Source organism: Marmota monax, unplaced genomic scaffold, assembly GCF_021218885.2.
Source record: "Marmota monax isolate L192 unplaced genomic scaffold, Marmota_monax_Labrador192_F-V1.1 WCK01_AAM20220418_F8-fsc00106, whole genome shotgun sequence".
In the NCBI taxonomy this organism is placed as follows: Eukaryota; Metazoa; Chordata; class Mammalia; order Rodentia; family Sciuridae; genus Marmota; species Marmota monax.
In genome coordinates, this window is record NW_026695218.1 from 9,861,046 (window position 1) to 9,873,276 (window position 12,231).

Sequence of the window (12,231 nt, forward strand, 5' to 3'; positions counted from 1 at the left end):
CGCTGGTCAGGCGCACTTGTTCAAACCTTAACATTTGTATTTTAATTCCAGTCCTCTTCTACTTAACCTTAACCACTGACTACATGCTATGTTTCCCTTTATTTTTGCATAATGACATGAAAACACTTATAAGCAAAGTATCCAAGCATATATATTTTATTACTGCAATGTTTTTTTTAAAAACAACACATAGGGGTTTGGGGTTGTGGCTCAGAGGTAGAGCACTCGCCTAGCACGTACAAAGGCCCTGGGTTCGATCCTCAGCACTACATAAAAATAAATAAACAAAATAAAGGTATTATGTCCAAATATAACTAAAAAATAAAATATTAAAAAAACAACACATAGGAAAAAAAGATTGGAAAGACATAAATCCATATAAATAAATCAATACCATATACCATATAGATGGACATGGAAAAACAATCAGAAAAATCATGGAGCTGCCACATGAACCCTAGACTGCTTATCTTCAGATGATAGGGAAGAAATAAACATTTATCATTTATAAATAGAAGAAAGGAAGGAAGGAAAAGGAAAGGAAGGAAGGATCAAAATACTGTTGGGTATAGTGGTACACACCTGTAATCCCAGCTACCCAGGAGGCTGAGGCAGGAAGATCACAAGTTATAAGCCCAGCCCATAAAGCTTAGCAAATAAAAATTCAAAGTAAAATTTAAAAGAGCCAGAGATTCAGCTCAGTGGTAGAGCACTTACCTAGCATAAATAAAACCCTGGATTCATAGTAGGCTGGGCGTAGTGGCATATGCCTGTAATCCCAATTGCTTGGGAAGCTGACAGGGTAGAAGGTGCTAAGAAGATACATGAGACAGAAGCATACATGATGGAAGGGAGCCAATCAGAAAAGACTTCTCTGATACCAGGATTGCAAGTTCAAAGCCAGCCTCAGAAATTTAGCAAGTCCCTAAGCAAGTTAGCAAGACCCTGTCTCAAAATAAAAAATAAAAAGGGCTGGAATGTCACTCATTGGTTAAATGTCCCTGGGTTCAATCTCTGGTCCAAAACACAAAAACAAAAACAGGGGCTGGGACTATAGCTCAGTGGCAAAGTGCTTGCATTGCATGTGTGAAGCACTGGGTTCGATCCTCAGCACCACATAAAAATAAATAAAGACATTGAGAGTCCATCTAGAACTAAAAACAATATTTAAAAAAAAAAAAAAAACTGGCCCAGCACAATGGCAGACGCCTATAATCCCACCAGCTCAGGAGGCTGAGGAAGGAGGATTGAGAGGTCAAAGCCAGCCTCAGCAAAAGTGAGGCATTAAGCAACTCAGTGAGATCCTGTCTCTAAATAAAATACAAAGAATTAACTGAAAGATTTAACTGTTATCATTGTATTATGTCCCTCCTACACCTGGCAGTGAATGCCTTGTGTGTATCTTGAAGTCAGACTAAAAATAAATAAATGACTGGGTACAGTGGCATATGCCTGTCATCCCAGAAGCTCTCCGGAGGCTAAGGTAGGAGGATAGAGAATTAAAAGCCAGCCTCATCAAAAGTGAGACACTAAGGCTGGGATATAGCTCAGTTGGTAGAGTGCTTGCCTCACATGCACAAGGCCCTGGGTTCAATCCCCAGCACCACAAAAAAAGAAAAAAAATAGGGCTGGGGATATAGCTCAGTGGTTGAGTGTCCCTGAATTTAATCCCCAGTACCCACCCCCTCAAAAAAAACCTGAATTCAATGTCCAGCACTGCAAAAAAAAGTAAAATAGTAGGGTAGTATGGATTTTTACACTTTTATCTATTTATTGTTGCTTTTCTCTGGTTTCCAATTATTTTTAGTAACTTGATTAATTACTTTTTAATGAAATTAATTAGTTTATTCAGTCATTAAACAAATCTTTACTAAAGAGTTAGTATGTGCCAGACACTAAGCAAAGAAATTGGAAACAGCAATGAAAAACACACATGGTCCCTGTCCTCTTTGAGTGCTTAATCTATCAAAGAAAAATCTGGGACAAGTAATGAGCTGTAGTGACAGGTACTGTCACAGTACAAGGTGCTAAGAAAATACATGACAGAGAAGCATACATGATGGAAGGGAGCCAATCAGAAAAGACTTCTCTGATACCATAAAGCAAGTTTCAACAAATCAAAAGACCAAAATTATACAGAGTAGTTTGCTGACCATAATCAAATCACAAAAAAATTACCTAAAAATTACCCATCTGTTTGGAAATTAAAAAATACTTTTCTAAATAACCTATGAATTGAAGAATTTGTAATGGAAATTAGAAAATATTTGAAAAAAAATACTACACATTGAAACGTGGCAATAGCTAAAGCAGTATTAAGAGACATTTATAGAATTAGAATGCATATACTAAAAAGGTAAAAGACTGAATAAAAATAAACAAATACAATTTTTAGCATCTTAAGAATACATTAATGTCTTGCAGTTCACAAACAAATTTTTTAACAAAATGCAAAAAGAATGACCAATGAAGGGGAAAATTACAACTAGGACTACACTTAAATTAAGATTTCTTTCATCAATTCATATTATTTAAAAAGTGAAAAGGCAAGTCACACAATAGAAAAGATATTTGTGACACTTTCAATTGACAAAGAGCTCATTATAAGACTATATAAATATATTCTACAGGCCAAATAAAAGATGACTCAATTGGAAGATATACAAAAACTTAAGCATGGCAAATTATAGCAGCCCAAGCAAATAATAATAATGAAAACTTTAGGGTGGTAAATAGTAGGCTAAAGAGATGTACATAGATTCAAGAGACTTTTATGTGGTATGATATATCACAAAACATTTGCTTTATTTATTTTATAAAATAAACATAAAATAACCATTGAGAGTTTCAAATGTATTTTAATACTTTTTTTAAGATAGAGATAGGAGAGAGAGAGAGAGAGAGAGAGAGAGAGAGAGAGAATTTTTTAATATTTATTTTTTAGTTTTTGGCGGACACAACATCTTTGTATGTGGTGCTGAGGATCGAACCCAGGCCGCACGCATGCCAGGTGAGCGCACTACCGCTTGAGCCACATCCCCAGCCCAATAAGACTATATAAATATATTCTACAGGCCAAATAAAAGATGACTCAATTGGAAGATATGCAAAAACTTAAGCATGGCCAATTATAGCAGCCCAAGCAAATAATAATAATGAAAACTTTAGGGTGGTAAATAGTAGGCTAGAGAGATGTGCATAGATTCAAGAGACTTTTATGTGGTATGATATATCACAAAACATTTGCTTTATTTATTTTTATAAAATAAACATAAAATAACCATTGAAAGTTTCAAATGTATTTTAATACTTTAGGCTTCTAAAAGGTTGAATACCTTGTTCTGCAGAAAATACTGTCCTTTGGGTGAGTGTTGTATTTTCCCCAGCAAGGCTTCCTAATCTACCAAGGAGTATCATAATTTGAAAATGATAACATAAGAAATGCTCATTAAATGATCTCTTTGATCCATAAATATTCATCCAGAATTCTTCAACCAGAGTTGGCTATAGCTAGTTCTTTGGCTGTCACCCACTACTAACCTGAGGATTAGAAAATGTGGCAGCAATGAGCAAAATTCACTCCTCCCCTCATCCCAGCTCTTCAGGTCCCCATTTGTCCCACCCACATCCTAAATATAATAGGGAAGAGCCCTGATCCATCTAGGGCCATTGTCTCTGCTGGAGTGACACTCCAGCAGATCTGCCACTGTTGGGCCTCCCCCAAAGACCTGAGTTCAGTGGAGATCAGAAGTGCAGTAGAGATCAGAAAGAAATCAAGACTACATAACTAAGCACCCCAGATCCTAAAAGAACTCAGACTTGCTTCCAGTGAGTCAGTCAAGGCTACAGCCAGATAATCCTGAAACCTCATTATCTATTCCCAGAGCACCAGTATAATAAATACAATCAGGTATCTGAGCTTCCTAACATGAGATTAAACTCTGCTTTCACCATGCTTCCCATTGATGTCCAAAGCCAACTGGATCAGGAATCACTTTTCATAAAAACTAAAGAGCCATTTATTTGGGGGCTGGGGAGATAGCTCAGTGGTAAAGTGCCTCCTAGCATGCGTGAGGCCCTGAGTTCAATCCCCATCACCATATAAAAAATAAACAACAACAATAAAAATTACATTTTTAAAAAGCCATTCATTTTGCATATACTAGTTTGCATAAACTGACAAAGACATATTACTGGAAGACTTTTTAACTCATTTTAGTATAATTAACTGGGCTCCTACACCTAGAAGTTGCCAGAAATATTTAGTCTGACATTTTAGGAATACGGGGGCAAAGTTTTAGACTATGCCCTAAAGAAGAAAGAAAGAACTTTCCATGGGATTTATAACTTAATATACATTGAGATTCCTATTCCAGCCACTTCTCCAAAACTTCAAAGCTTGTTGGAATTGTTCTGTTTACAACAGCCTCTCAGGCCTGGACAAAAGAGATTTCTTACTTCTACAGTAAGAAATGGATGTCAGCCCATCAGGGTTGGTTGTCTAGCTTGCAACCTTTGGCAAGTGACTTCACCTCTTAGGCCTGAGATTTCTGCCCCTGAGTGGGGGAAAGTGCATAACAAAGTAACCATCCCAGAGAATTGTTGTGGAAATTAAATCAGATAATCCATTAAAAAAAAAAAAAAAAACTTAAAACAACACCTGGCCACTAGCATCATCTGGGTTCCAGCTGCTGCTGGGAGCAGTCTGTAGCCTGATTTTAAGTGGAAAGAATGTCATGGACCCTGAAACATGGATTTCCAGGGGGTTCATTGGCACGTGGGTCTGATGACAAAAGAACAACTTTGGGATGATGGTCTTTTCTTTATTGATGCTAGAAAATCAAACCAAAGACTTCGGCCGCCGGAGGTAAGTACTGCGCTACACCCCAGTCCAAGAACAACTTTCTTTTGGGGGAGGAGAGGGGACTGGGGATTGAACTCAGGGGCACTTGACCACTGAGCCACATCTCCAACCCTGTTTTGTATTTTATTTAGAGACAGGTCTCACTGAGTTGCTTGGCATCTCGCTTTTGCTAACGCTGGCTTTGAACTCTCCATCCTCCTGCCTCAGCCTCCAGAGCTGATGGGATTACAGGGCGCGCGCCACCGTGTGGGCAAGAACAATTTCCTTGAAAGGATCATGGTTGGAACCCATAGGACCTCATTTCCTTTGTGTCCCACTCACCCGCTAGTCTCCTTCCCCGCTCCAGGCACTTCCCCAAGGCTTCAATCTGGTTTGCTCTCTGTTTTGCTCATGACAGCCTACGGAGCCTGGCCTCCGAGACTCTTGTATGCCCAGCGAAGGCCCGCTCCTCAATTCAATCAGATTGAATGCAAAGGCTTTCCTGGGGCACCTGGATTGCCCGTGGGGCCATCTCCTATAGCACTGTTATTCCAATACTACCTGCAACTGTCAACTTCCCCTTCTCCACTGATGCTACCTTCTGCACCCAAGATCCTACCTAGCACAGTGCCCACAATGTGTTTGATAAATGAACGTTTAGGATAGTAAAGATGGGGGGGGGGCAGTGGGGCATGCTAGATAGAACCACTCCAGAGTTCAAAAACAGCCTCCTGTTGCTTTCACATACATGCTTCAACACTGATTGGATATCTGTACCCCCAGCCCTGCCCTTGATGCTAATTTTTTATAATATATATATATATATATATATATATATATATATATATATTTACCTAATTTCACTTCTAGATATTTACCCAAGATTAAAGAAATTCTGTGTCTTGCAAAAGACTTGCTAAGAGATGTTCCTAGTGACTGCTTTATTCATAATAGCTAATAATTGGACAAGACAAAAATGCCTTCCAACAAGGGAAAGGATAAAGTGTGGTTGCCCATTCAAAGTGATACTCCTCGGCAGCAAAAAAGGAACCAAAAACATGGTTCTACTTCAAAAGCATTATGCTAAGTGGGGAAAAAAAAAAAGCTAGACACAATGAGTATATGCTCAATAATCACATACACATGAAGCTTTAGAATGGGAAAAATGTAATCTATAGTAACAGAAAGAGCGGAGTTTGGCAATGGACACGGCTTGTTAAAACTCATCAAGTTGTACACCTAAGATCTGGGTGTTTGTATGTTAATTCCACTTTTTTTTTTTAAGAATTTTAAGGATGGAACGGAAGAAGAAGTAATGGAGGAGAGAAAAAAAGGGGAGGCAGGTGGGCAACCAGCCGCAGCGCGGCGGGCGCACATCCCCGCGGTTGCAGGTGGCTGCTGAGCGCGAGCCTGCGGGAGGCGGACCAGGGACTGTGCGGCGTGCGCAAACGCTGGTGTGCAGTTGCTCCCTTTGGACGCCAGGGGGCAGCACGGGCCTGGGGAGGGCGGGCCGGAGAGCCGGGACGCGGCGGCGAGGGGCGGAACCTGCGCTGAGTCCATGTGGGCGCCGGCACGGCGTTGCGCGGGGTCGCCATGGCGGAGGTGCAGCAGCTCCGGGTGCAGGAGGCGGTGGACTCCATGGTGAAGAGTGTGGAGAGGGAGAACATCCGGAAGATGCAGGTAACAAGGTGGGGGCCGAACTGAGGTCCCCTTTCCCGCGGTCTGATTCCGAGACTCCCTCAGCTGTTGCTCTATGCCCGGCACCGCTGTCCCATCCCTGCAGACCGGGTCTGGGCGCTTCTGGGGTGACCGTGGCGTCCTTCAGCCCGCCTCGCCCTCAGGCAGGGCTTCTGGAGCTTAGGTTTATGGGGTGAAATCCTTGGCCCGGCCACGCGCTAGGCCGTTGTCCACCCAGTTCGACCTGGGTGAGAGGGTTCCACGGGCCAGAGTTAGAAGGCTTGGGTGTGGGGCGTTCGTCCCGCCCCTCCGCCCATCCTCTCTGGCTCTGCCCCTTACGCAGGTGAACAGCCCGAGACCTAGAAAGGACACGGCCAGGATGGAAGGTCAAGTAGAAAAAAATCTCCCGGTCTCCCCAATAGCCAGGTCATGCCCGGTTCTGTTGCCCCGAACCTTGCATCACACAACGCTAGTTTGTGTACTGTTCTGCTTTGACCCCCCCTAAATGTTTTGTGGTTGTTCGTCCCGCCTCCCTCACCGGATTGTGGGTTTCCTTTATACTGTCCCTTGAGTCAAGGATTAATTGGTCGAATGCCATTTGGTGGAAGTAAGATTACTAGGTTGCCGACCTCTGTACCTGTGGGCTACCTGGTTTCACCTGTCCAGTTCTTCCTTCCCTGTCCACTCAGCCATTGGTACCAACAGGTACCAATGAGCTAGCCATAAGAATGCCATGAAACACTGTACTAAGCACAGGATAATTTTCTTGGTCGTTGTTTTAAGGTCCTGATATCTATTCTAATGGAAGGTAAAAGCAGGTTAAGAGGGACATGTAAATACACATGTAACCTCCTAAGCCTTGTATTACTCCTTGATCATCTCTGTCCCTCTGAAGCTTTTCTACCTGACCAGGCTCTGTCCTCTCTCCCCAGGGCCTCATGTTCCGGTGCAGCGCCAGCTGCTGTGAGGACAGCCAGGCTTCCATGCAGCAAGTACACCAGTGCATTGAGCGTTGCCATGCACCTCTGGCTCAAGCCCAGGCCTTGGTGACCAGTGAGTTGGAGAAGTTCCAGGTGAGGAATACCCCAAATAGAGGTGTCTAGTCCTTGATGTACTCTGCAGGAGATAACAAGTGTTTGTTCAGAGCTTTTGGCTTTAGTGTCTTATTTCCGTTTAAATTTGTAATGGTCCTATGGCTAATCAATCTTCCCAGGGTTTGAAATTTTGAAAAGATCCTGAAAGTTGAGTATTAAGTTGAACTATCTTTTTCCATAAAACAATGATGTAAAAAGGAATTACCAGACCTGGTGTGGTGGCACAAGCCTGCAATCCCAGCAGCTCAGGAGGCTGAGGCAGGAGGATCACAATTTCAAAGCCAGCCTCAGCAATTTAGCAAGGACCTAAGCAACTTAAGAAGACACTGTCTCAAAATAAAAAAGGACTGGGGATATGGCTCAGTGGGTTAAGGGCCCCTGGGTAAATCTTCAGGACAAAAAAAAAAAAAGGAGTTGCCAGGGGAGTTTATGACCAAAAGCCCTTATACTTTTTGTTGTAAAGTTTGGAGTGATTTAGACACGTACAGATACTGTGTATGCTATGTAGTATAAAATCTTCTAAAACGTATGTTGATCCATTTTTAAGATAGAATTCCCAGGAAAGTAGAATAAGACAGTCTTTAAAGGTACACGATTAGAGGAAAACCCTGCATTTATTTTGTGAACTTACAAGACCCACCCAAGACTACCCCTGCTTGCCTCACCCAAGGGGCAGTTCTGGTGTCACTGGGAGTGGTCATTTATATGAAGCATTTTTGTTGACTGATGCCTGGCTCAGAAACGCCCCCTGACATTCCTAAGAGAACTGCCTTTTACCTTTTCATTTTATTCCCTTCTTCCATGTATATTTAGAGCCCTCTTCTGAACCAGTCTCTCATAGCCTGAGAGTCCATTCACAGGAAAAAGAATCACACCTAATCAAGCATGATGGCACATGCCTATAGTCCCTGCTACTAAGAAAGGTGAGGGAGGTGGGAGGATCACTTGAACCCAGGAAGGAGTTCAAACCCAGCCAGGGCCAATATAGTGAGAGACCCCACCACCACCACCTCTCAAAATAAATTAGTTTATGTATGGTACATTTTTTACAATTGTGCTATACAAAAACTCTTCAAAATTACTGCCATTATGAAGGGATAATTTCTCCAAGATCATGGAAAACCCTCCAAAGGATTTCTTTGTTCATTTGACAGTTAATTTTATAGATGAGGTCTTTGAAAACTTGGTTCTTGGATTACTATATAACTTTCTCCTTCCATTCTCTTTGTAGTCTTGATTCAGGCAGACTTCCACCTTCCACTGTACCAGAACTGCTCTTGCAGTTTGAGTGCACCTCCTTGGGGATAAATCCAATGATCATTGTGCAGTCCTCATCTTAATCAACCTATCTGCATCATTATGCAGTGACTCCCTCACCTCTCTGAAGCACTTTATCCTTTGGCCATCAGAGCACCTCTCTCCCTTTCCCTCTTTCTTGGCCTCCTTTGCTGGCACTTTCCTTTCCAACCTCTTGAGCGTTGGAAATGCCCAGGCTATACTGGAACCCTGTCTCTTTTTCTAATTTTTTTCTAATTACTTGTCTGGTCTCATTGTTGTAGTATCATCTGTATCGGATAACTCCTACATTCACATCTCAGGACCAGACCTCACTCCTGAACTCCAGATTCATATGTCCAATGGTTTCCTCAACAGGTCCACTTACTGATTTTGTTGGTCTCTCCCCTCACTAAACTGCAAGTTCCATGAGGGCAAGAACTTGTATCTGTTTACTCATTGCTATATTCTACAACATTAGAAAAATGACTGGCCCTCAATAAATATTTGAATTGAATTGAGTGTTCCTCTGTCACAAAAACAGACAATAAAGAATCAAGATGTTTCAAGATAGTACAGCGGTTTCCATATAATTTATCCTCTTGTTCCCCTTCTTTCTAGTAATGTTTGTCTGGATCTTCCTGGTGTGACCTTCTGTTTCACCCAAGACAATCTTAATTAATTGAACTTTGTATCCCTTTAACTGATCCAGATATGAATGCCAAGACTAGCACATGATGAGCACTTAGTAAATGGAACCCAGCCTCTCAGCCTTCTCTTCCTTCTTGCTTTAGGACCGCCTGGCCCGGTGTACCATGCATTGCAACGACAAAGCCAAAGATTCAATAGATGCTGGGAATAAAGAGCTTCAGGTGAAGCGGCAACTGGACAGTTGTGTGACCAAGTGTGTGGATGACCACATGCAACTCATCCCAACTATGACCAAGAAGATGAAAGAGTCTCTCTCATCCATTGGGAAATAAAAGTTCTTGCCAGTGACCATTGGGGCTCAGAGCAGGAATCTATTTTAAAAGGATTGGGAATTTTTAGTCTCTTAAGCAAAGTTTATATGAATGAAGAAACTAAGGATGGCAGCAAGTTTAAGGCATATATCACTTGACTCTAGGACACTGGTTCCTTTGTGTCTTGATCCAAGAAAATGAAATGGGGAAAAAAAAAAAATGGTGCTAAAATTTGAGTGAAAGGATGGGAGAGCCTTTTAGAGCCTAAATTTTACATGGCAAGTGGTTATCCTGACAGTAGAAAGCCAGAGTTCTCTAAGGTACCAGATTCTTACAACACAGGTATCTACAGGATGGCAGGTTCTTCCAGACTGCCAGTGACCTGGTAGAGTTTGAGAAGAGGTGTTTTTTGTTTGTTGCCAACCTCCTGTTTACCAGAAGTAACATACCATTTTCCATAAGCTGTAAAACAAAATCCAGGAGATCACTAATCTAGGAGAGGGAAAAGATTACCAGATCTTTATTTTATTTGGTAGTTTTTTATATACAAGGCATGAAGTGGACTTAAGATGTGAATCTGAGAGGGAGAATAGTTTGAATAAGAACTTGGAAAGCTTCAAGCTTCCTTGTGTATACCCTTTATGGCCATCAAGATACGGATTTCTTGACATTTTTATTGCATCTCTCAGCTGGGAGACCACTGCAAAAACATAAGAGGCAATGTCACATTAAGTATGGGAAGCAGAGACCAGCATTCTGCAGCAAAGTGACAGAATAATCTTTTCCCCTTTAAGAGAGGAATTTTGATTGTGATACATATACTAGTATCTGGAAATAGTAAAACAGTGACTGTTCACTAGCTAAGGGAATTGTGAAGTACTGTCCTTGGGAAAAAAAAAAAAAACAGCTTTTCATAGAACAGAATGCAACAGAAGCCTAAATCCAGCATTGCTTATTTAGTTCCCTGAATTAACAGAGCCTTATGGAGATAATCCCCTGGCAACAGGAAAGTTAAAAAGTAAACAGCTTGGGCTAGGAAAAACTGTGACACCCACTCCCACTTTGAGAGCAAAGGAGGGACAACCCACACAGTAACCTTTACCATTTTTGCCTGGGGCCTTTGCAACATGCAGTATTCCTGCCCCAGCATGGCACCTTAACTTCTGGATAAGGAGCATGTTGTCTTTTTTACAAATTTATTACTTGAAATGATAGTATAGCCTGTCTGTTTGCTCTGTCAAGGCTGTAATATATTTTCCTAGTGGTTTGGCTTTAAAATAAATAGTTTCATTATCTCCCTGTGATGATGTTTCTTTGTATCTGGACAGTGATATTGTCACTTTCTTAGTATGTTTCTTCTCATGTGTGAAATTTTTTAAGATGTATGGAAGAGTGGAAATTAATTATATGTTCAGATGTAGGGCCAATTCACAAAGGGAAGGCTAGGACATGATGACTTGAAATCCATTAATGAAGAAAAGAAACTTAAAAAAAAACATGTCAAGTTTCTAGTTTCAACAGTAACAGCAAGTGATGGAAAAGTTACACTGTTATTACCCTCCAAGAGAAAATTCAGTGCCTAGGATTTTTGAGTACCATCATACATCAAATATATGATGTAATTTGTCTTTACTGAACATTAGGAATGCATTTAACTTTAATCTGGATTTTACTATTTGGGATAACAGCAGAAAACAAATGGGAATCTATTTTTTAGACATACACTTGATGTGGAAAATCAATACTTCCTTAGAGAATATCTACGCTGCACTATGCGTTTCATACATTGGGTCCGTCGTACATTGAATGGAGTTCTGGAGGGAGTGTTAAAAGAATTATTGGGGACTGGGGTTATGACTCAGTGGTAGAGCGCTTGCCTAGCATGCATGAAGCACTAGGTTTGATCCCCAGCACCACATTAAAAAATAAATAAATAAAGGTATTGTATTCATCTACAACTAAAAATATTAATTAAAAAAAGAAGAAATTACTGGGCCATCAATAGGGACCACATTCCAAGGCTCTAGGTTCAAATTCCTGGAGACAGCAGCCTTACTTCTAGATCACTAATTTGGGTGTTACGGGAAGCTTAGGAACACAGCAGGAATTCCTGCCAAAGAACTATCATAGGCCCACTCCTCCAGAGCTCATTTCCATTCGGCATATATAAGGAAAATAAGCAACATGATCCACAAACGTAACAGTGGCCGAGGTTACCCAGAACCAGACACCTGACTTACCTCAACTTTAAAAAAAGGAAAGAATCAAGGCCCCTCCTCCCAGTCAAGGCCAATCGCCGACGACGCAACCGGAAACCGGCGCCTGACCAACGTGCTTGGACTTCCTGTAAGTATCGCGAGGTGAGATGTAAAAATTACTG

The 12,231-nt window shown here is 41.4% G+C and overlaps 1 protein-coding gene and 1 non-coding gene across 3 annotated transcripts; both read left to right on the forward strand.

The window, feature by feature from the left end:
- The first annotated feature begins 1,536 nt into the window (after positions 1 to 1,536).
- Trnav-cac (transfer RNA valine (anticodon CAC)) lies at positions 1,537 to 1,609 on the forward strand. Its single transcript has one exon. It is a non-coding gene; the product is annotated as a tRNA-Val (tRNA).
- Positions 1,610 to 6,369: 4,760 nt separating this feature from the next.
- On the forward strand, positions 6,370 to 11,146 carry Fam136a (family with sequence similarity 136 member A). Of its 2 annotated transcripts, none has more exons than XM_046432235.2 (3): positions 6,370 to 6,523; positions 7,453 to 7,593; positions 9,684 to 11,146. In XM_046432235.2, the coding sequence occupies exons 1-3, from the start codon at positions 6,437 to 6,439 to the stop codon at positions 9,870 to 9,872; spliced, it is 417 nt and encodes a 138-aa protein (XP_046288191.1). In that variant the 5' UTR covers positions 6,370 to 6,436; the 3' UTR covers positions 9,873 to 11,146. The 2 variants fall into 2 exon arrangements, with proteins under 2 accessions (XP_046288191.1, XP_046288192.1); XM_046432236.2 differs by having other exon boundaries at positions 6,416 to 6,531.
- The last annotated feature ends 1,085 nt before the right edge of the window (positions 11,147 to 12,231 follow it).